Source organism: Emys orbicularis, chromosome 7 (genome assembly GCF_028017835.1).
Source record: "Emys orbicularis isolate rEmyOrb1 chromosome 7, rEmyOrb1.hap1, whole genome shotgun sequence".
Lineage (NCBI taxonomy): Eukaryota > Metazoa > Chordata > Testudines > Emydidae > Emys > Emys orbicularis.
The window spans coordinates 12,407,577-12,432,734 of NC_088689.1; the positions used below are offsets into that span (position 1 = coordinate 12,407,577).

The window sequence follows — 25,158 nt, forward strand, 5'->3', positions numbered from 1 at the left end:
CCCCACCCCACTCCCCAGGGTATTCAGCCGGCAGATCAGCATCACCGCGGAATCACAACAGCTTTAAAGCAACTCTCATTCTTTCAGCTGCTCTGAGAAAAGGGATAAGCATGTGGCCCGACTAGCAGAAGGCTGCCGCCATTGTAAAGCCGTACCATGGTCCCCTCCGGCGGGTCCACGTCATCGTAGAGTTCCTCCTCCTGGGTCCTTATCTTCGGCAGGTTATCGATATAGGTGTTGGGCTCACAGCACTTCCTTTGCATTAAGCTGTAAATACCCAAGGCGACATGCTTTCAAAAGCTGCAGGTGCCCCCCCCCGTGTTCCCACCATGGCTGAGAATCTACATGCTGCAGTGGAGCCTCCAGCCCCACCCCTACACGCCAGGCGCTCCAGAGTCTGCCCTCCACACTGACTCCACTGCCAGGGTATCCCCTGTGGCAAAGGTAGGATTTGCTCCTTAGTGCAATCCACAGTCTCCTTGCCTCAGTCCCGCTTGTGAGCGACAATGGAGGAGAGCGAGCACCACACTGCCTTCCTGAGTGCCCAGCGAGGTGTCTGCCGCTGAGCATCAGGAAAATGTGATCTGCTGCTCTTCTTTTGAGATCAAGTGCCTCATGCGTCACACAGCCACCCACCAGCTGAGGGCCGGACTCCATTCTCCGACCTGTTACCCCTCACCAGCTACAGCTGCCTAGAAGATCAAGGAATTTTTCAAAGCCAAAAGTGCTGCCACTGTGACTTACAAGAATGAATTCTTTGCAGCACTCACGATGCAGGAAATCCTGTCAGCATCAACATAATCATAGGTGAATTCTTCTGGGTCCGTTTTCGAGCCTGACTCTGATAAGAGGAGGCCCAGCCAATGGCCCATTTCCTCAGAAGACTTGGCCTACAACATAGCCAAAGAAACAGATTTTTATGGCTGTAACAGCAGTTTCCAATATGCGATGGGAAGGTAAATTGCAGATTTATTGGGGTCTGTTGGGATAAATAAACTGCAATGCTTTGAAATTAAGCAAATTGACATGGGATTAAGGTCCCACATGTAGACTTTATAGTTAAATTTATATTTTAAACTAGAGTATTTCTAAAAGCAATTCCTCATTTACCTCCCTGCCAAGACCAGGGCTCTGAGTTTTCCCTGTTACAGTGGAGGAGATCTCAGCTGTCTATAGCCTCACCCCTGTTGGAGTCTTTCAGGCAATCCAATTTTGCAGAGGAAAGACTGAATTTTCATTCTTTGACCAGTAGAGGGCAGTGATAAGACTTTCAAGATTGCTAGTATTAGGAGACCTGCGCATAACTTGAATAATGAAATCTGCAGGGGCACTGAACAGGACAAGTTTCAAGAGAACTCGGCCTGATTTATGGGTCCGAATCAAAACCCTGTGTCCAAACATCCACTGACCACTTTCTGAGTGCCTGGGAGGGAGGTTTGAAATCTGAACCCCAATCCAGATCAGGTTTTGGAATAAGGCCCATGTCTTTGTAATGAGATGCACTGAAACCCTCGATGTTCACCAACAGCTTGAGCCACAGTTCATTGTTTGGAGTGTTCTCAGTCCAGATAGGAATTTTGTGACTTGAGACCATCTCTAGTGGAGAACCCTGTGGAACTCCTGGTTTCAGATGGTGTCCACCTGAAACACTGCAAAACTTGGCAGATACAGCTGAGCGTTGCTGCTTGAACCCCAATATTTCAAAGAAACAAAGCAAAACTTGGGGGGGGGGGGCAGAGAACTCATGTCAATCAAAACTGGATAAAGTTTGCGCAGATCCCTGTTGTTAAAAGTCAACAGGTCTTTTATAGCCCTAAAATTAAGCAGATTTTTGTTAAATCAGGCAAAATGTGGAATCTATATTTTGGACTCAATTCTTCCTCCACCTCCCATCCCAGTAAAATTAGTGCAACCTGGAAACCAGCCAGTCAGCTTGGACTTTGACTATGACACTCTGATGAAGTTTAGTTTCCCCCATTTACAAACTGCTGTTATGTTTTCAAACACCTCTTTAGTTTTTACATCTGCCAGCAGACATATGGTCTGTGATTTACTGGGCACCTCAGACATACAGTGGTCGGTCAGCTAAACAAAACACCTTCGGACCTTGTGGCAGTCATTTCAAGCCTGTTGTTTAGCTATAAATATTCCACCCACTGGAAAACACAGGAAATTGCTCACATTGTCCTCCTCCTACTCTAATCATATTGATGTCAGAGGAAACTAAGATTAGAGATAAACAGTCCAGGATACAGGCAAGTGAAAGTAGCAGATCTGAGTAGATTCACTTGTGCTTTCTGGGCCAGAACCTAACTGGTGTAAGTGAATGGCAAGTCAATGGAGTTGCACCAATTTATGTCAGCTGAGATCCTGGCCTTTTAAGATTAGTGTTCTTCATAATATGAAGGTCTCTGTTTCCAGTTACCAGCAGTCCTGGAGACTTAACATTTTATCTGCGGCTAAAGGGAGGTACTTCTGAGAATGTTACTCAGCTGAGTTCACCCCGCAGGGCAGTAGGAATTTTTATGGCCACCTTAGCGGATATATCCCGATAATTTCCTGTGAGAAACATAGACCGCCATACCTCTAATTTGGCTAGTTCTTCCCCACTGTGCAGAATACGGAAAGAATAGAGATGGTCAGGGGTGGGGTCTGGAATAATTTCACAGCCCACCAGACTCAGAGGTTGCTGTGCAGATTTACTTCTATTCTTGTCCTGGTAGAAATGGAGGTGACCATTTTTTATGTGACACCAACGGGATCTCCACTGGCTGTTCACTAGTATGTTCAGGTAACCTGCAAGCAAGCACATGCTGGCTTAGTAACATCTTCTACCACATTGGGACCTGGGTTTGAGAATCACACGCACATTTGAAGCCTCCATTGGGCCAGTATATCAACAGAGACACGTCTGGTTGCTGGTTTAAAAGGCGAGGGCTCGCTACACATAGGTTAACTGTAAAGGTTTGGAGCCAAATTTTGCTGTGACATGGGTGGAAAACTGGTCACACTTTTACCTTCAGAATTCAGGTTAGGTTCAGAGTGGCAAACAAACTGTGGATGCTTAGGCTGCAGCGCTTCAGCGTAGACACTCACTACAGCGACAGGATGGGTTCTCCTGTTGCCGTAGTTAATATACCTCCCCGAGAGGTGGTAGCTAGTCAACAGAAGAATTATGCCATCAACCTGGCACTGTCTACAGCAGAGTAGGTCAGCTAAGTATGTTACTCGGGGGCTGTAGATTTTTCACACCCAAGAGACATAGCTATGCCGATGTAAGCTTTCCATGTAGACCTGCCCTTAGTCAAAGCTTATGCAAAACTATGGAGTCTTGTTCACCCAAAGCTTTAAATCCCACACCAACCTCTCCCTGTGGAGCGTTCAGGAACCCTATGTCTTATGTTGCTTTCTGGGGACGGAAGCACAGAGGCCTTCTACGTCTATCTCTGATGTTTCCAGGGGCTGATGGCTGATTGGCAACTCATCCTTCATGTTGCTACCTGCTCTTGTGAGCACAATTCTCTTTAGGGTGCTAGGCTGAAAATACAAAATTGTGGGTTCTGTTTCATGGTAACATCCTTCTGGACGCTTACTGGAAGTTTCTAGTGTCCTCTCTGGACTCTCCAATGAGCTGGATTTTTTTCTCCCAAGGTTCATCAGGTTGCTCAGTTTAAGGCCAGTTGTACCCTTCTTCTTGACTAACACAAACAGAGAGAAATGTACAGTATGTAAGTCATGCCGTTGGAGCCACACACACAAACCATGTTACCTGCCGTCAAAGCGACACACAAGATTCTCGTTCCAAAGTAGCTGGCGGGCACATTTTTTAAAGTCTAGAATGCCTAGCAGTGAATGCCAAAAATGAGTCAATAGTAAACAAAGGCATCACTTACTCTAGGTCCTCCCCATAAACAACACAAGCTGTGCATACCAACAGGTACCCTAATTTGTACACAACATGCAGGATGTGCTCTAAGGCCCCCATTACCGTAGCATCTGAGCTCCTCACAATCTTTCTTTATTAATGAATTTATCCTCAACACCCCTGTGAGGCAGGGCTCGGCTATAAAACTCCAAGGCCCAGGGAGACTAAGGGCCAGATTTTTCAAGGTATTTCAGTGCCTAAAGCTGCCGATAGGCACCAAGCGAAGTTTTCAAAAGCACCTAGGTGCCTGAATCCCATTAACTGCAATGGGAGTTAGGGGATTTTCAAAAACTCCTAGGTACCTAACTGCCTCTTGAGGCACTTATACACCATGGGAAGTCTGGCAGAGCTGGACCCAGGTCTCGAGTCCCAGACTAACATCCTTATTATTGGTATAACTGCAGCGCTAGGAGCTCCACTCCCAGGCCAGGACCCCGCTGTCAGGGATACGATTTTGTCCCAGTAAAAGTCCCTCTCCCCAGTGCAGAGCTCCCAGAAGGGCAGGGCTGGTCTATGTTCCCTTCAGCCCCCCAGGTCCTTTGTGATTATAGTTCCTGTTCTCTGCCTTCTTTCCCCCCTTTCCCCCTCTATCCTGCTCCCCCTGACCCTGGCTCACCCAATCTCTGACCACCCCTCACCTCCAGCTCACCCAATCTCCAACCCCCTTCTCTCCCAGTCCCCCCGACCCTCTCTCCCCAGCCCGTCACTGGAGGAGTGGTCAGGACGGATGCAGCAGTGGTGACCACCATGACAGAATCGTATCCCAATCCATTGTGCTAGGGGCTGTACACTGCTAGCTCTAAACACTTGACCATCCTTCCTTTCCACCTGTCCCTGAAAAAAATGGAAGTTAACGTGTCTACAGCTTTCACCCGCCGTCAGATCAGTTTGGGGTTCGCTGCTAGTGCAATGTGCGGGGCTGGTGATCTGGAATAAACCCATCCAGGCAAGCTTCTCCCCAGTGCAGGGGGTGAACCTGCTCTCCGATCACTTGGAGGCAAATTAGTTCCCCCTGCCCCACCCGGAAAGCAGACTGAGGGCATTAGATAATCAGGCTGGTGAGCTAAAGAGCCAATTAGCCCATCAGGCTAAAGAGACACAGGAAGGAAGTGCTCGATGGGGTGGGCTTGGGCTCACAAAGGCCTCAGGGAAGGGAGGGCTCTGCTGCTCTCAGGTCCCGAGGAGAGGTCTGAAAGCACAGATGGTATCGTAAATAGACTGTTGCATGGTGGTGGTGGTGGTGAAGGGAACTCAAATACGTGGTCCTGTGAGTCTGAGAGGTAAGAAGACAGAGCAAAGGGGTGTCCTGTTACACCAGACATTGGTTTCTTTTACCATCCTTTGTTTCAATGGATTCCGGGTGGCCGTCCGTGCTGCTCCCGCTCTCTGATGCCACAGAATGCCTCTCGGACAAGTCCGCCTGTCAACGAGGACCAGACGTGAGCGCCACGGGGCCAAGGCAATACATTAACAACACCAAGCATGGGCCAAGAATGTCTTTGTTGACAAAAAAAAAATCCATGGGCTGGGTCTCTATGCTGGTCAAGGGAAATTTGGGGAAAGTATTGAAATAATTATGGGAACAAAGTGTGGACATCACAGAAGGAAGCATGAAAAGTCACATGTGTCCTATGTAGCAACCCAGGCACATTTGCAAACCCAGGTCTCTAAATGTGTGGGCCCCCTACCTCGGCTGGTTTGGAGCTGTGTAGCTCGGTTGAAATCACTGGAGCTAGGTGAGGATCTAGCCTATATTGTGTACTTTGGAGGCCCATCCACTCCTGTCAGGTATTTCGTTAGAGTCCTTTCCCCTTTAAATTGTAGGCCAAGCCTTTTTAATTTATTTATTATTTTTTTTTTTTTAATAAATACTTTCCTAAAAGTAAGAAGGGATCCATTGCCACCTCTTTTTTTCCATCTATCTGTCCATGCTGTGTCCCTCACCATGGTATCTGGGCACCTACTTGGGTTTATTGTGCTACTGTGATGGTCTAATACTGGAGAATCTCCAGGTCCCCAGCTCTCAGATAGTCACCTTTGTGTTGCTCTGGGGCTGTTTCTTAAGACTCCCAACATTTATTTGTATTGGAGATCATCCCAGGCTTCAATGTTTGAATCTGGATCTGAAATTATCCAAACTTTTGGAGAGTTTGGATTTAGGCAAATCATTATACTAGGGTCAGGGTAGGAACATAGCTCCTGCCACGCTAGGTCAGACCAGTGGTCCGTTCCGTCCACTAACAGGTTTCCACCAGACACTTCAGTGGAAGGAGCAAGAAACTCAGCAAATGGCAGTTCAGGAATAATAGAGGTTAGTTTATGCCCTCTATGTATGTCAAGGAAAAATAATATTGCTCCAATAATGCTTCTTTCAACAGTAAAGTGTGGTTGCATTCGTATCAGTCTCAGTCTCCTTCCTGCCCAGATAAAGTTACTGCACTGGTGTAAACTCTGCATGTTTTTTGTTAAAGGAGTCGGCTGTAAAAGAAGGATTTAAAGCATTTTACACATTGAATATCACCTTGCTAAAGATACAAGCTGTACCTTGAGGTAACTAAGACGGTGGGAGTCTGGAACGTATTGATTTCCTTCACCCACTCCTTCAGACTGAAGGCCACTGGTCTCTTGGATTACCTGCACAGAGAACAAAGCAGCAAGCTAAAAAAGAGTTGTTAAATTACCAATACTCATCATCTTCATAGGTATGCAGAACATAGGCAGCAAAACTCAACATCATGCCAAAATTCACCTAAATGTTAAAAACCTGAACCTTACACCGGCTTTGTCAAAGGGATCATGAATGCAGGCTCCGTAACCAACAAAACCGGAACGCACGGTGAACAAGACCTGGGACCCATTGCAAGCAAAACCAGAATTAGGGTTTGATGTCAAACCCCTGCCCTGCTCACGTAGGGTGCAGACATGAATGTAGGTGGAGCAAGCCGTTCGGACAGAATTTCTCTTTGAGGTTTTGGGTTCATGTGGACTGTAAATGGAAAACAAAATTCAGAGGATGCTAGGCACTAGGAGCAAAATAAGAGGACACAATTTGCATAAAACCCTGGGAACTGAAATCACTAAAGCCAGGTCTTCAGTTGGTGTAAATCATGTAACTCTTCATAATTTATTTCAATGGGGTGACACCAGCTAAGGACCTGGCCCGTAAAGTTCAAATGAACAAAAATTCTAAGGGCCAAATCCTGCCTTGACTTGACATGTTGCGACCCGAGTGACTTCAATGGGGCTGCACGGAGTTTAAGTCAGGGCAAAACTTGGCCCTCTGTATCAGTCCAGTGGGTGTGTTGAAGGCTGCGAGTGAACAGAGCTCTTCTGCCTGTTTTGAGTTAATCGCTGATCTTTGTAAAGGTTCATTGTTCTGCTGCAGTTTCCATGAACAACCATGTTTCCTGTACAGTCCTTAGCTATTCTGTGTTTGGGACTTTCTCCAAAAAGCGTTCCCACACATTGTTACAGAGAGAGGCATTAAGCGTTCTTCTGTCTCTGCAGCATTTCCCATTAAACATCAATTAGACTGAAGCTGGGAGTTCAGTGCTCTCTTGCTGAAAGCCCTTCTTTATTCTGGCTGGAAAGGTTGGGCTGGGGAGGTCCTCTCCATTCTCCGACATACAGAAGGTGGCCAGGGTTTGCTGGGAGCATGCTCGCCCTGGACATGAAAACGAAGCGGCGCATGTGGCTATGTGCTTGCAGCTGTGAATGAGGCCAGTGTATGTCGGAAGAACAGCGGAATGGAGTACGGCCTCCAAGCAGAGCCACAGTAACGTCTATGGGAGTTGTACAGCTAAGTTCCAGTGTAGTGCATTGAATCCCTATGAATATAGTAAAGGTCTGTAGCCTTGTACCCAAACTCTTTGCTCTTGTCCCCCGACGCTCACTCTCTGTCTCTCTCTAACCCCCTCTTCCTGCTCTACTAACACCCCCCCCCCCCCCCCCCCAGTCTCCAACAACTTCAGGATCGTTTTAGACGCTTCCTTCCCTGGCAACGTATCCTCCCCTCCCTTCCCTTAAATTCAGACCATAGTGCAGGGAGCTGGAGCTTTCACTGCTGATCTGATACTGCCGGCCCCGCATGCCTGACATCTCAGCATGCACAATCTTCCAGCAGAAGTGCTGAGCCTTGAGAGCATGGAGACGTGTGAAGAGCCCAGCACGGAGAACCCAGGGGAGGAGATGGAGAGGTTCCCTGCCAGCAAAAATGATTCCAGAAGGGTGAATGGAAGAGACAGCCATTTCACCTCAATGAATCCAAGGACCTTCTATAGTCTTTTACCTTCTTCATTGCGAGAAAACGGCAAGGAATAACTTATTCACCACGTTTCTCAGTCAGGGCAGAGCACGAGGGAGTGCCGAGAAGGCAGGCGCAAGATACAAGCAGGGCCAGATTAACCCATCACTGGGGCAACCATACACTTCTCTCAGCCGGGTGCGAGAGGTGGGTCTCAGGGGAAAGCGAGGAGGGCGTATTGCAATGCCACCCACTCAGATTACGCCAGCCACCCTCTCCCATCATGATGGAAGGCTGGCTGGGCCAAACTTGAATGGGGCTGCAACCCCATGTGACAGGTGGCAATGCCCAGAGCAGGAAACTGGGCCCAGCCCCCCTGGTAGAGGAGCTGCTCTTGCAGGATGGTGCTCTCCAAACATCACCATGGGGTCAGGATTAGGGTTGCAGTGCCAGGGCAGAGGGCGTTGCTGTGGGTGGTCTGTGCCCCTTCAGCTGGGCAAAGGGGAGGCGGCGAAGGATCCTGGCCTATGATTTTGGCCTCTCAACACCAATTTGGGCCCTAGCCATGTGCCTAATTTGCCTCCAAGTTAATCCAGCCCTGGGTACAGGAGTGTGAGCCCAGAGGGAGTTACCACAGGGGCACAGCGGAATGAACAGCCCCCCTTTTCCACTGGTACAGCTAATCTGACATTGTAACCCAAGAGCCCGTGTCTTTTGTTACATGATCGCACCATGGTGGGCAAAGTGACACAGCTCCACTCACTCTGAGCCACTGCTCTGCCTGGTCCTTGCTCTGCAAGCCCAGCACAATCACATCTGCGGTCATCGGAATGATCTTCAGCTTGTGTTCTTTCTTCCTCACTTGCTTTTCCTTGTGTATGACACTGCAGCCCAGCAAGTTCACATCAAGCTGAGGGGTGTGGTCCTTGGAGCTCTTGTAGCACTGAGAGCAGAAAGAGAGAAGTAAAGTAAGAGATTAAAAGCATGTAAACTCAACATAACCCACTTCCTAACATCAGCACAAGTGGAGCACCATGCACATCTGCAATAGCTGCAGAGAACACAAAGAAGGCCCAACTCAGTTACAGCTGCAGCATCCAGATGTTTTACAGACACACACACACACACACACACCCCGCATCATCTTTCATACAAACTACATCTCAAGAGATTTTACAGGGTCTAACCAACATGTTATGAGTAAAATAACAGCCATGGGAGGTTGTTGTCAGAGGAGTCAGGATTAGAACAAAGGAGTCCCTGACTTGCTTACAAACCACTAGGCCATGTGTAAAATTTTCTAAAGTGCTGACATGCCTTCAGCACCTAAGTCCCATTTTCAAAAGAGACTTGGGCACCTAGGGGGGCAGATTTTTAAAAGTGTTTAGGGGCCTACAGATGCACCTAGTGGGATTTTTAAAATTCTTCAGCGAGTTGGGTGCCTAACTCCGACTGAGTTTAAATAGGACTTGGTCACCTACCTGCTTATGCACTTCTGAAAATCCCACTAGGCACCTACCTACTTATGCACTTCTGAAAATCCCACGGGGCACCTATCTGCTTCTTTAGGCACTTAAATGCCTTTGTAAATCTGTCCCTAAATGCCATTGGTTTTCCATGTGATGTAAGCTTCTAAGTGCCTAATTCGCTTTTGAAAATGGGATTTAGGCACTTTTGAAAAAATGGGGAACAGATATTTGATAATGGGCTCTTCCACCTAGCCTCCAGAAGTATAACATGAGCCAAGGGCTGAAAGTTGAAGCTAGACAAATTCAGACTGGAAAGAAGGTGTAAATTTTTAACAGTGATGGTAATTAACCATTGGAACAATTTATCAAGGGTCATGGTGGATTCTCCATCACTGGCAATTTTTAGAACAAGACTGGGTGTTTTCCTAAAAGCTCTGCTCTGGGAATTATTTTGGGGAAGTTCTATGGCCTGTGTTCTACATCGGGTCAGACTAGATGATCATTGTGGTCCCTTGGCTTTGGAATCGATGAACATTTTACCCCACATCGTTTTCTAGAACAACTAACAGCAATACTGCTTTACCTGCTCTTTGGCTTGTGGTATCACCTGCCTGTATTCTATTGATTATGTTACTGAGTGGAAATTTTTGTGGAATTCCACATGGAGGCTAAGTGGATATTTCTTAAAGCATCTGAATTAAAATAAGACTCTTTGCCATATGGGAATTGAGAAGCCACTTCCCACTCCCAGTCTGAGAAAATAGGTTATTTGGGGGGGTGAGGGAGGAAATGCAAATGTTTGCATACCAGCAACCTAGTGTCCTTAATGACACACAGCTGTTTGGCCCACTGTCCCAGCCATTTCTTCCTCCAGAGAAAAGCACAGATGCGGGCATCTTTCATCAGCTCAATGGTGGCTTCAGTGGATGGCCATTGGTGGGTTGCTGACTTCCCTTTGCTGCTCTCTTCTTCATCATAGGATTCGTATGAGCTGCTGACTGCTTCTCCGTCTTCTGTAAAAAAGGCAAAGCTGGTCACCAAGTGTATTTCTGGGTCGTAATTCCAGTTTGTTTCATACATGCTCACATCAGGCAAGTGAGAGCGTCCTCACAGCATGCCACAGTCACAAGCAGCTCAGAGGCTCTGCCCCAGGGCTTTTCTCTGTTGAAGATTTCCTAAGGCCATTTTCTTAGTGAATTTGATCTCCCAGCATCCATTTTTCCCTTCTAGCCCAAACTGTTGCTTTGATGTTTTGCACCCGAGATTCTCTCTTTGCAAATACTCAAAGGAGTCTACAATTTAAGAGCTTTCCTCAGATGCGCTAGCAGATGTAGGTTGTATTTTTCCAATTATATATTTTATATACCCAACTAGAAGCCAAAATTTCCAAACCTGCAACATGATTGCAAGCTATGTCCAGTTCCTTCCAAGTCAACCCCTGCCTCCTGTATGTAAAAACGAACTCTGCAAGGCCATGCAACAAGCAATGATTCATTGTATGTTATTCTATGGTTCCCTTTCTGGGCCAACGGCTATATCAACTCAACCTGGAATGTATGGCAAGACATACATCTGAGCGTTGGCACCAGTGAAGCGATGTTGAGTGGTGGCAGTAAGAATTAGTAATAAACTACAGCCTTAAATAATAGTGATTGTTTTTATGTTCAGTCAAGAACAGTATGAAACTGTCCATTACATTCTTAATAAGGAATGGGATTTCAAGAACGCTCAACATTGGCTTAACTCTGTTCCCACTGAAGTCAAGGGGAATGTTACCATTCAAATGAGAGCAGAGGCCAATGCTGACCACGTTTGAAAATTACACCCACGATGTATAGTGCTACCCAGCTCTGATGTACATAGGTCATGAAGGTTTTCAGAAGGTGAAGATGGCTGGTCATTGGTGCAAAGTCCACTGAAGTCAACAGAGAGACTCCCCAGCAACTTCCATGAGATTTGCAACAAGACCTAGGTGTTCATGATACAGATGTAATCTGCCAGCCACCCATTATTATTAGTGGGGTTCACATAGATCTATCAGAGGCGTACCCCAAGATTTGTGCACCCCATGTTTAATTCGTGCATGTTCAACCCTACTGAACAGAATTAAGATACTGATCTCATTATGCTGCTCTGATCAAGACTTGGTCAAATGTCCACTCAAGTGCAGTGTTACCTTAACATTGTAGACATTTTTGAGAGGAAAACAGAGAAAATAGTTAAAACACTTTACTGCGATTCCTTGAAGCATTATCCAGTAAGGTAGGTGTATTCATTTTTAAAATAAAAGTAACTTTCAGAAGCCACAGCAATGTTACAATATTGCTCCCAAAATCTCTCCCAATTAAGTGTTATACGATAGCTCCAACAGGTGATTAGTGCAAAGCAACACTAATTAAGCTAATGTCTCAAAAGGAGACCATCCACTTCAAAATTCACTGAATGCCCATGGGTATCGTGTTAATGGCCCACCATCAACCGATCAGGTAGTTCAGCTTTCAAAAGCCGACGACTGTATTATTTCCCGCATACAGACCACTCTACAGCTTACCTCCTAGAAGACTTTGGAACAGATCCTCAGCTATTGTAAATTGGCATGGCTCCACTTCCAGAGAACTATGCCTATTTACACCAGCTAATGATCAGCCCCTTCACTGGTTGCAACATCTTCATCTATACAAAGCAGTGCCATTCAGATGTACTCTGATAAAAACTCCTTCTATGTGGGATGAACCATTGATTGGCAAAAAGTGATTGCGAACTTCTGAACATCTCCCCCACCCTACCCCCGCCCTCCTGAATGGAAATGTATCCATCCAGGATGACAATGTGCCAAATGGTGGTGGTGATCCATCCATGCTTATAAGGGAGGAATGCCGGTGGTAACAAAATGGACAGTTTGGGCAGGTGATCCTCTCTGCTACAATGACAATAAATAGAAAAACAATGCCAGAAGTTCAGGCTTTGAAAACATGCCGTACCCATGGTTATTGTGGCATAAATTACTCCCTCGGTAACCTGCAACCCTGTCCTGGCTCCAGTAGCAGCAAGCCTACCAAGAATACCTGCATAGTCACAAGCAAAAAGAGAGAGAGAGAGAGAGCCTCCACATTTTACATTGGTTCCCCTTGAACTAGGCAATTCCTTTTAAAATAACCATCAACATTAAAATCAACTGGTGCAGATGAAATATTTCAGTCTGAATTATTATTAATTAGGCAGCCACACTGTCACTCACATTCCCATTCTGTTTTGTATCGTGCCACTCAATTACGCAAATGCAGCGCAGGGGTAGACTGATAAGGATGGAATCCATCTCAGCACTGACTCGAAGCAAAAGGGGATCCTAGTAATTAATGCAAATGTAACGAAGGGCAATGGCGTTCTTAGATTATGTGCAAAAATACTGCGGATGAAGGAACGGCCACAAGACCTAACAAGCCGGTCTTTATTAGGTTCATTCTAATTTATTCCTCCACCATTTGTTACACTGTCTTTCAGTCCCACCTCTGATGCCACATGACTTGCTTATCTCCTCAGCCCATCTGGAGGATTTGCTTTGATGTCTCTTCTTGGCAACATATTTGCTAATTTTATTAGTGCTACTATTCTTGTTTTATTTTACTACATCCATTTGCTTGGAGATACAAGACATAAATTCAAAAACTCAGTAACAAGAGATGAACAACGGCTCCCCAGCTACCGGCATCTTCACCACTTCGCTAGGAAAGGATGCCCTTCTATAGCATCTTTGCCCCAGGATCTCAAAGCACGTTCCATCACCCCATACGAGAGAGATAAGTAACATTATCCCCACTTTACAGATGGGGAAATTGGGGGACAGAGGGTCCAGTCTTGCACCCGTTGAAGTCAACAGCAAAACTCCAACCCCAGAGGATGCAGGACCAAGCCTAGGGAGATTTAAAGACAGAGCTAGGATTTGAACTCAGGTCTCTTTACTCAAGCCTTGTGCTGTAGCCATTAGACAACAAACTCTCTCTTTCCCCTTCTACTATAGCTCCTCTTCAGCCACTTAATTACATTTCTTCCTAACGTCATAATCTCATTACAGATCTCCCATCCAGATTTTCATTCCCCTAAAGTGGCAGCCTGAACTGTGAACTGGTCAGAGAGTGACTTTCACTAGGACCATGGAGATTCTTGGCCAATTCTTAAGCTTTTTCCTTCCCATTTAACCCCCCTGCAAAGGCGTCTGTGCATAACCACCTGCAAAGTGCCTTATTTATATCTGGGGCAGATACCAGCTGAGGAGCCCTGTGGTTCAGCAGTTAAGATGTGGGTAACAATACTGTCTACTCTGACATTCAGGATTTGTCTGAACCTGCATATTCCCATCCCAGTTCACTTTATGGGCCTGATTCTCCTCTCACAGCATTTTATACAGGTGCAACTTCATTAAAATTATAGGATATCAGATGTAACTCCATTAGCTACCCGTGATCTCCCCCAGCATAAATGACAAGAGGAGGTGGGCTTACGAAGAAAAGGGATTCATTTAACAAAGAAGCCTTAAAACAGTCCAGGTCAGCAACCAGCCAAAATAGGGTTCTCATCTCATACTGTAATCTGTTTCCACTTCGGACTTCGCAACTGTCACTGTGCTATGCACGGTGGCCGTAGAGGGAACAGAATTCAGATCCTTCCCCTAGCACTGAGCTAACAGAGAATCTCCGCCAACTGTTTGCACTACAGGGCCTGTAGCACAGTTGAACAGTTCTGATTCCATCCAGGAGAGGGCAGTGGTGTACACCACCAAGTTCATTAGCATTTTAGTGTCCAAGGATGCAGCGACCAGTTTGCAGGTAAAGATTTGGCCTCACCAGAGCCCTCACATTTAAAATAGTCAGGAAAGACAAACAAAGCTAACATCTGAACTAGAAGAGTATCCAAAGAGCAGCTGATGCCTAGGAGAACACTAACACCTAACAGTGACGCACTACACTCTCCAACCAAGGATCTCTCAAGGACAGATCACCTTTACTCATGTTGAATAGCACCTTATTCCACAAGAGTCCCCTATCAGATTTCAGACCCACAGTCAATGGAGCCATCTGAGGAGCAAGGGCTACTCAACATAAGGAGATCAGAACATGTCCCATTGTTCTTCATGGGTGAGCCTCAACTCTCCCAAGATAGGTACCGTATATACTCGATCATAAGCCGGTTCGTTTATAAGCCGACCTCCCGCCCCCTCCAAGATGGATAAATAAAAATGGAAATTTTTTATGACCCATTCATAAGCCGACCCTATAATTCAGGGGTCAGCAAACTTTGGCTCCTGGGCCATCAGGATAAGCCGCTGGTGGGCCGAGATGGTTTGTTTACCTCGCGTCCGCAGGCACGGAGGTAAACCTAAGTAAACAAATTGTCCCGGCGCGCCAGCTGCTTACCCTGATGGTCCAGGACAGCAACTGGTGGGGAAATTTTTGGGGGGGGGGAGAAACTGGGAGTCAGGGAAGTAACCCCTGTGACCACCCCCCACATGACTCCACCCCTAGCCCGGGATCCCCAAACTCTCCCCATCCCATCCCTTCCCATCTTAGCTGGGGCGGGCCAGGGGAGGATGTCTCTGGGCAGCATGGCCACGGCCTGCTCCAGCGGGCCAGACCAGGCGGCGCAGCCGCAGCATGTTCCAGCGGGCTGGGCCGGGCGGCACAGCCACAGTGTGCTCCGGCGGGCGGGGTGGCACTGCCACAGCCTGCTCTGGGGGGGCGGGGCTGAGTGGCACAGCTGCTTCGGAGGCTGCAGGGAGAGCAGCGTGGCCAGAAGTGGAGAGACTCTGGTCCCACCTCTTCCCCTCTGGCTCTGCTACCTGTGCTGCCTCTCCTTGCTCCCTCTGTTGGGGGAGGGGCTGTGTCCCACCTCTCTCTATATATACCCATTCATAAGCCGACCCCCGTCTCTGGTGCTTCCCTTCTTTACTAAAAAAATTCGGTTTATGAACGAGTATATACGGTACTTGGCAGTATGATTATATCCATTATGACAGAGGAGGAAACTGGGGCACAGAACAGTTGAGTGAATTGCCCAAAGGGGCATAGCTAGTCAGTAACCAGGGCCGGCTCCAGGCACCAGCTTAACAAGCAGGTGCTTGGGGCGGCCAAGGGAGAGGGGCGGCACCTGCGGCAATTCAGGGGCGGCAGGTCCCTCACTTCCTCTAGGAGCGAAGGACCTGCCGCTGAACTGCCGCCACCGGTCGCGGCTTTTTTTTTTTTTTTTGCTTGGGGCAGCAGAAATGCTGGAGCCGGCCCTGTCAGTAACACGTTGGGGACAGATCTCAGGAGTCGTGAGTCCCAGTCCCCTGCATCTATGCCGTTCATTGGTCTGTATAACACGGAGCACATTTCTCATTCGTCTAATGATAAACTAACAATAGCAGCCAATAGACAGTGCTCCTGGTAACCAAAATCTTATATTTCTGACACTACCCCAAACCATCTTAGCCTGTTCGCTGTATGCCTCGTGCCTGCATAATCATTCACTAGAAACTTCTCAGGACAAAGGTGCCATCACAGTTATTAGAGGCATTCCCTGCCAGTGCATATTCTGAATTAAATATCCTGCATTGCCAAGCAAAAGAGAGATTTCAGTAGAATTCTTGTTTATTCCCCCCCACAAGGTTTTCTATGCACAAAAATGTTGGTTTTATAAAGCTGTCTGAGTAACATAACCCAGTTTAATTGGCATATATACGAGATAGAACACCTGGCTACATACGAATAAGTTTGGTGCATGTCCCTACATGCTGCGGTTCTCAGCATAATTGGACAATTATATTTTCCTATGTGTATGGCAAAAAAATGTAACTATTACCTCACTGCAAAGGCAATTGGAAAACACCCCGGCGTGTATGATGCTTTGTGGCCTGAATGAGGCCCCAAAGCAAGTTAGAGGCAGCCTTGGGCTGACGGGCTACACACAATTTAAAACAACAGGAAAAGAAACAAGAGGTATGACTCCCTTTTCTTTTTACCTGCTAGCTAATTCCCAACTTTATCCTGTGGGATGAAGTTTACAGCTGCCTTTTTGCTTGGGTAGGGAAAGAATCTGACGTGAAACTGGCAAAAACTGGAGGTTTTTTTATTTGCGGGAGGTGGAGCTGATGGTGAATTTTTTGTCAACAGAATTCTAATCCTCCGACTCCAAGCACTGGGGAGCATGACGCTGTGGGGCGTCCGTGACCCAGAGGCCCATTTGCGGTTCACTGCTCTTTGTCAGCAACTCATCACGCCTGACACGCTCATCACAGCTCACGCACTGGTGTCAGGATATTTATTTAAAAAGTGACATGTAATATATCGTTTTGAATCTACCACCACGCTGGTCATTAACGTCACAGTGAAGTGTTTGTAAAAAACCCAGTAGCTGAAATGATGGATATTGTCTGATATTATGTCCTGGCAAAACAGGTTTCTTCTATATAAAGGGGGAAAACAAATATGGTGGCAGATGCCCTGTCCAGGAAAGAGGGCTCTGCCCCGCCACCTCTGGGTCAGCCAGGGGCCAACCCTCCTACAGCTTTGTAAAGGGGCAGGTGTGACCATAAGCATCCCTGTATTCCCACCCTATTGCAAAAATGTTTGTATAAAATATACATTGTGAGGTATCATTTGAAAACTAATAACTCACTGACCATTCATAGTCTTGCATGATGTATGTGTGCAGCGTGTATTCAGAGTTATGGATATATGTTGGAATTATGACTAAAGTGCGTTTAAACCAGGTATGTCTGGGGCAGTTAGTAAACAGGTCTGCCTTAGACAAAGGAACATGTATTGGATTCTCTGACCAGTCCGGTCCTCAGGCAAAGACAACAAAGGTCTATTGCTGGTTGTAACCAAGGCTGGTGGAAGCCAGAGTGGGCTATAGACAGGCCGCTGGGGTGAGACCTGCTGAACCAGGGCTGTCTAGCTCTTCAGGATATGGCCTGCATGCTTGTAGACTGGTTGTGAGCACCCCAGGCTGTGAGCTACAGCAGCAAAGCATTGTAAAACACCCAGGGTTGCAGGGCAAGTGGTGACACAACCCCTCCCTCAGTGGTCTGGACTGCACACTGAACCCCATAACAGTATCTTGCACTGTCTCTGTCAAGGCTGCAACCCCAAGCACTGAAAAAAAATCACCTATTTTTCTTTCTAAAAGTGCTTTACCCACTGATACTGCTGGAGGTAGGATTTTCTCTGCACTCACAGGGCCCGGTAACTACCCCCAAAGTGCTGATCAGGAGTAACGGAGCAGAATTTGGCCCACAGTATTCTAACTGGAGTGGAGCCATTTAGATAAAATGACATCTAGAAGCCAACCAGTCCAGGGTGAGGTTTTGAAAACCCAAACCTGGCTTCCTCATTACAGAGATGGGACAACCCTGAAGGCTTTTATCTGCACCGCCCCAAACTATGGTGATTTGGAGAAAATGGAAACTAATCCGAACCCCCAGTAGCTAGCTGGATCAGGTCCCATGCTGCTGAGGCAGCGCTGATTTAAACATAGAAAGAGATTGATGCAGATGGTGTGATAACTAGGAGCTAATACTCCAACTCACTCCACTTAACTGCACCTGATTTCATCATTCATCTTAGCCTCAAACTAATGCCAGGTCTACACTACTCATTTACTGCGATATAATTACGTCACTCACGGGTGTGAAAAATCCACACCCCTGAGTGACGTAGTTATACCAACCCCAACCCCGCATGTAGACAGTGCTGGGTCAGTGGGAGAGCTTCTCCCGCCAACATAACTACTGCCTCTCGCGGAGGTGGAGTAATTAAGCCGACAGGAGAGCTGTAGCTCCCAAAGGCTCCCCATCAGGATCAGGGCCTCCATTGTGCTAGGCGCTGTACAAACACCTGGGAAGATACAGTCATCTTTTCGGGATAAGGACTGTCAAAATAAATTAACCCCGCATAATTTCAAGCAACGTCCCCCACTTTGTTTCTTCGTCACAAATTTTAAAGCTCAGGGTTGCACAGCTGGGTCTAGTGCTGCTCACACAATGGTAATGAATTCTGATCCAAATCATCAGCCTTACTTGTTATCCTTCTCTGAATTCCCTGACTCTCGTACACGAGACTGAAAGAGGGGACGGTCTAGTGATCTAGATCACTGCAGTTTATAAACTGTCACGCTTTACATAAAGGGTACATTTATACATAGTTTAAAATGGTTAATACATTTTGAAGAGCTGTTTTAATAAATGCTTCAAGATTGATATAAAGTCCAATATACCCATAGGGTTCATAGATTTTAAGGCCAGAAGGCGCCATTAAATCTTCTAGTCTGATCTCCTGTATATCAGAGACCATTGAATCTCACGCAGTTACCCCTGTATTGAGTCCGGCTAAAGCATCTCTTCCAGAAAGACATCCACTCTTGATCTGAAGACTTCAGGAAATGGAGAATCCACCAACACGTATAATATTTTATAGCCATCTATAATACATACTGCTCTTGTCTATAGCAGGCATATAACATCTACTAGTCATTTATTAATCCTTTATAAACGATGTAAAAATAAATGTAAAACTAGGTATAAAAATGTATCCTTCTTATGACCAGCAAATCCACAGGAATCAAAAAAGAATTGTATGAAAGTAGTTCTGTTTGATTGTTTCCACGAACATTGAGTTCTGCATCTCACTCTAGTTAATGATAGCCATGAAAAGCCGAGAACCGGCTCTGACGTACCATTCACAGAGATATCATATGGCTCAGCCTCTTCATAATATGCCTCTGGAGACTCAATCTTGGGGATCGAAGGCAGTTTCGTTTCTGCAATCTGTGAAATGAATGAATAAAACAAGCATATTTTGTGGTAAAGAGCACTCCAAAACTTTGAACAACCCTTTTTGGTAATGCTAAAGTATGGCCCCTCGGAGGGATCCTTTTAGATGTGCAATTCATGACCTCTAAGTAAATGTGTTCAGATTCAAGGAAAGACACATCGGTAAATGCTAATATTGAACTGGCTTTCGATATACAGCTCGCTGAATTAGGTTTAAAGGAGTATTGTGCTGCTGCACTTGGCAGTTCTTATACAATGTCGCAGTGCTTTAAATAGTCAACGCTTCAATTTTCCTGAAAGCCTCAATTTTGGGGCTATAGGACAGACCCCGGAAAAACTGCAGTCCGCTTGTTCATTCTAACCATGGATCTGATCCTGCTGTACCAGTAAATGGGAGTTTGCCCTTTGGTTGAATGGACTCCTTCCATTAGGTCCAGATGGCTGCATATAAGCTATCCATTTCAATTGGGGATGAAGTTGAACACTAAGGAGAATAGTTATGGGGTACCTGAGTGGAGGACAGTTGGGAGGAGAGGTAGAACTATTACCTACCTTTAGCCCAAACAGGCATTTGAAGTCTATTACCCTGTCTCAAACTCCCTAACTGAATGTTCATAGCCCGGGGGTCACACGGCACAAAGTCCCAAGTTAGGAAACACATCAGGCATCTTTAAAGTCAATATGAGCAAAAATGAAGGAAGTGGATAAACAAAACTAAAGTGAAAGGAGCCTTTGAAAAGAGTCCAAGTTCTGGAAAAACCCTGTTTCATCTGCCAAATCCCTCCCCAAAACACAAGCTGGCAGAGAAAACAGTTCCTTAATCCCATGGAAAGACCACCACACGAGCAAGAAGGTGGGTAAAAACCAAACCCATTTACTTCTCAAGCCATTCATACGACTGCACTTGACTTCACTGAGCTGCAAACTTGAATGCAGTAGCAGGAGGCGCTCCGATCCTGCGGTGAGGATTGCAGCATAAAAACCTGCACAGAACAGGGTAGTGGGTGGAGTTACAGCCCACACGAGGGGAGTTTGGGGGGAGGGGCATGATGCTACCATCCTGTAGCTTAGCCCTGCTCCTCAATTTGTCCAGCACCAAACATTTCCTCTCACATGCCACGCATAATAGAACACAATCCGTATCTGCTGTGTTCATGTAACTCAGCTAAAAACAGCTGAAGGGGAGTTATTTTAGCTAGCGGGAGTGATTCTCTTAGTACCCGGGTTATGATGTGTTCTGGATTGCAAGTGTATGAGCTAGATTCTAGTTGGTACCAGCATAAAACATCAGCTCTGGTGCGGATGCTGGGAGTTCCATCAGGGACCAGCCTGCAATAGCCCTATACATAGGGGCTGAAACCTCACTTGTCCGGAGTAGAGATGCAGCCACTGGCAGGCAATGAGGGGGACACGTCCCCCGCTCCTTACTATCCTGTTGAAGATCCGTACAGCACAGGGCCAGGAATCGTGCATTCACTCCTGGCTGCCCACACAATTGTTTGTCAGGGGAGAGGAGAAGATAATGGGCCAGCACCATCACAATGTGGGCAGGGCCAAGGGGGGAGTGCATTGATTCAGTGCACCCCCCCCCCCCCACACACACACACCTCACAGCCCCTGCCAGCAGAACTCCTATGGAGCACTAGTGCAAATTACAACTGCACTCCCTCCCCTGGCATCAACCTCAAGGAGAGCAGCGACAGAGGCACTGCCTGCCCTCTGCTGGGAGGAATATCCCCTGGGGTGCCCGGGGTTTGGGCACAAGGAGGCATCCCTCAGACCTCTCTGCACCTCGCACACTGGGTAAAGCTATAGCAGGCCAGTGCTGATCTGCCTTTGCATTTTACCCCAATGCCACCATGGGTAATCGTTGTTTATACATTTCAATTATTTGCCTGTTTGATTATATTTCATCGGCTTTGGGGGCCTAGTTTTTTTGATTATTTTATTTTTGAATTCTTTGATTTGAATTTTTAATGTTTAGTATTAAAGAGCAAGGGTCAAATCAAAGTCTCTGGCAACTCTAAGTTAATCAGCAGCCTCTGGCTAATGGCTGGCTGGCACCTCTGTCCTTACTAAGGGGCAGATTGATGTTAGCTCTTTAGGCAAAAGAGCTGAAATTGTTCAATATGAATTTTGACACAGGAGAGCCATGCCACGCAGAGCTGCTCTCAGGCAGCTGAGAACATGGCCCATTGTCTCAAAGCACGTTGGGATCCCTTCAGCACAATGTATAAATTGGCCAATGTCTCTTGAGGCCTAGGCCACAGTCAGAAGACAGGATACTAGGCTAGATGGACCAATGGTCCGACCCAGTACGGCCGTTCGTACGTTATGTTCTTATATCTGTAGCACCATTCAGCCAAGAGAGGAATTATTGTGTTCTTACATTAACCCACTAACCTGGACTGTTGGCCTACCAGGCTTTGAAGTAGAATATTAATACTGCAGTATTCCCAGTCTAGCCAGTATACAGGGATACAGTCTGGGTTAGTGCTCAGGGCAGTGACCTGAGACTCAGGACCTCTGGCTTTGGCTAGCTAGCTATGAGCAGATCCATGGTGTAACCACGGGCAAGTCCCTGACCCTTCTTGGTCTCTACCTCTGCAAAATAGGGGTAGTTCTTACTTACCTTTGCAAAGTGCTTTAAGGAGAGGCCCTCTCCATATAGAACTGCTAGGCATTATTAGTATACTTTCCACTCAGTGTTTGAGGCCATACGGGGAATGTTTTACCAACGTTTTCCTACAATATTTAAATGCTTAAGAACTTCAGCTAAAGCATTCAATTAGAAAAATAAACACTCAATAGTTTTACTGGGTGCACTTCCTCAACCAGGGACTAGTGCTATCATTGAAGCTGTGGCAGACTGGCGCTTGCAGCCAGCTACCATTGTATGTGGCAGAGAATTTAAAGTGATAATCAGATCGGGAAGACATCGCAGTCTACATAAAAACCCGCGCTGTGACTGCTTCCTATGCTGTCCAACACAGTCTCAGGGGAGGGGAGGGGACGGTTACTTTGTTTCATACAAACAATGGAAACCAAAGGGGACTATGTGGGACTAGGCTTCAGCTTCTTTAGAGGTTATTTTTTTCTCTTTACCAAAAGGCGTGGGCTTCTTTTGTCTCTAGCTTAGATCAAAAATATACTGTACTGTGTTAGCCAACCCAGTCTGGTCATTTCAGCACACTTGTCCATTTCACAATGGCACAATAAAGCAGGCAAACCCTAACAAACGTCTGACGCTATCGTACAGGAACGGCCCAGAGCACTGCAGTTTCTACGCTAATAAGTGGGAATGGTACGATAAGACACTAGTGAGTTATCACAGGGGCAACTGGCAGCATGTGGTGAAAAACAGAGCAGAGCACAGAACTGCTAGTTAGTGCTAAGGCATGGGCGGAGAACAGGGACAGAGAAGGAACTAAGTATGATCCAAAGCCCATAGACGTCAGTGTCATTATTTGAGGTTTATATTGTGATTGCACCTAGAGGCCTCACTCAAAACAAGGGCCCCCTTGTGCTAGGCATTGTGCATACACATAGTCAGGTCACAGCCCCTCATTGATATCAGTGGGCTTTGGATCAGACCCACTTATGCTGGGCTCTAGCACTGAAAAAGGAACCTAGAAAAGACACATTGTAAGTGCCAGATAATGAACTGCTATTCCCAACACACAGGATAACGAACACCCTGACATCGCCTCATCGTTCTACAAGCAACTTCCCACACTTGGTTTTAGAGACCAGGGAGGTTCCTTTGTAGCTTTCAGTTTCTGCGGTCTCTGTTCATTAAACTCAGCCTCCCTAAGAGCATCGCTCTCCGGTCATTGCCCTTTTCTGAATCAAAGTTCAAAGCGATGAGCTGATGTGGTTTTGCAATCCCGACCACCCTCTCTATTCTCCCTCCACACATAAATAAAAAAAGCCAAGCTCCTGGGGTTCTAACCTCTGAGCTTCCACCTCACTCATCACCGTCATTCTTTAAACCTCAATCGCAGTACGGCCCTCTGGAGCGCACACAGTGCTGTTAGGGAAACTGGTACAATTGACTAAAGGAGAAAAATTTCCCCAAACTGAGAGCAGCTGAGCACCCAGGGCACTCCAGGGTTCACCACGCTGTCGCTGGAGAGGATGGGACAGGACACAGGCAAAACTAAAGCCTATTTTTGCAGACTGCAGCTGTCCAACATGTCTATGAGGAAGTGAGAGGAAAATTGGCAGGATATTAATTGAGGGCCGGATGGTAGCCCGCTAATGGACCCGTGCAGGTGAGGAGGGAGTGAGCGGACTCGAGCTTTCCCAGCCAACATAGCTGAACTGATGCATTTGGGGGGGGATGTGAGGGGGGGGAGGAGAAGCTTATACCTGGCGCCAATTACTCCCCCGCCGGAAATAAGGGGGAACTTGCTTCCGGGACAGCACAACACTTACTGCCCTTTGCTTAGGGCTTCTGGAAAAGCCACAACTAGCCCAGAGTGGAAAGTCTATAGCTTCTGAGCATGCTGATCAGTCATCTAAGAATTTGGGGGGTTTTAACCAGAGGCTAATGAAGCCACGCCCACTTAATTACATCTCCCCCCAAACACACACACACACCCCCAACTGTAGTAACTGGTGCTGATTGATATACCCACAGCAAGTTCCTAAAAAACAAAACACACACTCCCATTGCCTTAACATCAAGGGAAAACGTCCCAGGGTCAAAACCACAGCAGATCCCTTGCCAAAACTACAGCAGTGTCATCAAACGTGCTGCCACTCTCTTACCCTGGCCTCACAGAAAATTCTCCTCAGCCACATGGCGGCAGCAGCAGCAACCGCCCCTTCCCTGCCCCCTCCACTTCAGTGAGCTTCGAAGCCTAACTGGGGCTACTTAAATGCTATCCCTTGCCACCTTCCTGCAACTGACGAGCGCAGGGCTGTTTAATTGCAGTGTAGATGTTCGGGCTCAGGCCATGGTAATTAAACAAGCCCTTAGCCCAAGCCCCATGAGCCCAAGTCAGCAGGCATAGGCCAGCTGGGGGTGTCTAAGTGCGGTGTAGACATACCCTTCGAGATCAGCTGCTTTGCTCAGAGCAAGCATAATCCAAATGGCGGTTGACATGCATGCACCGTGTTAGGAGCGCTGTTGTGTGGATGTGGGGTGTGTTTCAGGCATGCAGAAGTATGATAATTATACATTTACAGCCAGATGTTCAAAACAGGTCAGCACTAGCCTTGGGCAGGAGAATCTTTGAGATTTAAAAAAACAAACAAAAAAAGTTCTGTCCCAAATCAGGACACACACAAAAAAGAGTCCAATTTTTGAAAAAATTCAGTAACAAAGTCCAGGCGGGGGAGAAGGGGAGTTCAGGGCAATGGGAAATTTGGATTAGATCATTTCAAAATCTTTAATTTTGATTTTGACCTGTTTTCTTTTTTAATTTTCTGTATGAAGTTAAATTTTGAAATAAGTTGTTTTGAACTGAAAAATCTCAACTTTTCGTTTTGACATTTTGGGACATTTGGACCATTTCAAAAGCCTTTTTCAACATTTTTTCAATTCAGGAAATGTATTGAAAATGACCCTTTGCCGTGAACAGTTTTGGTTTAAACAAATTGGCATTTTTCAGTGGGGAAAAAAAAAGCCGAAAAATTCCTGACCAGCACCTGCAATCAGGCCAGAACATTAAAAGAGCTCAACACATCAGCCACTGAAGTCTTTGGAAAT

The 25,158-nt window shown here is 46.5% G+C and overlaps 1 protein-coding gene across 1 annotated transcript in view; it reads right to left on the reverse strand.

Annotated features, from left to right (window-relative positions):
- Positions 1-25,158, reverse strand: part of AFAP1L2 (actin filament associated protein 1 like 2) — a 56,049-nt gene that overhangs the window by 11,600 nt on the left and 19,291 nt on the right. The window contains exons 5-14 of the mRNA XM_065407564.1: positions 19,346-19,436; positions 12,619-12,702; positions 10,445-10,650; positions 8,932-9,111; positions 6,470-6,559; positions 5,261-5,345; positions 3,594-3,698; positions 2,585-2,796; positions 745-890; positions 156-267 (exon numbers count right to left, since the gene is read on the reverse strand). Coding sequence (XP_065263636.1) covers positions 156-267; positions 745-890; positions 2,585-2,796; positions 3,594-3,698; positions 5,261-5,345; positions 6,470-6,559; positions 8,932-9,111; positions 10,445-10,650; positions 12,619-12,702; positions 19,346-19,436 — 1,311 coding nt within the window. The remainder of the gene's footprint in view (positions 1-155; positions 268-744; positions 891-2,584; positions 2,797-3,593; positions 3,699-5,260; positions 5,346-6,469; positions 6,560-8,931; positions 9,112-10,444; positions 10,651-12,618; positions 12,703-19,345; positions 19,437-25,158) is intronic.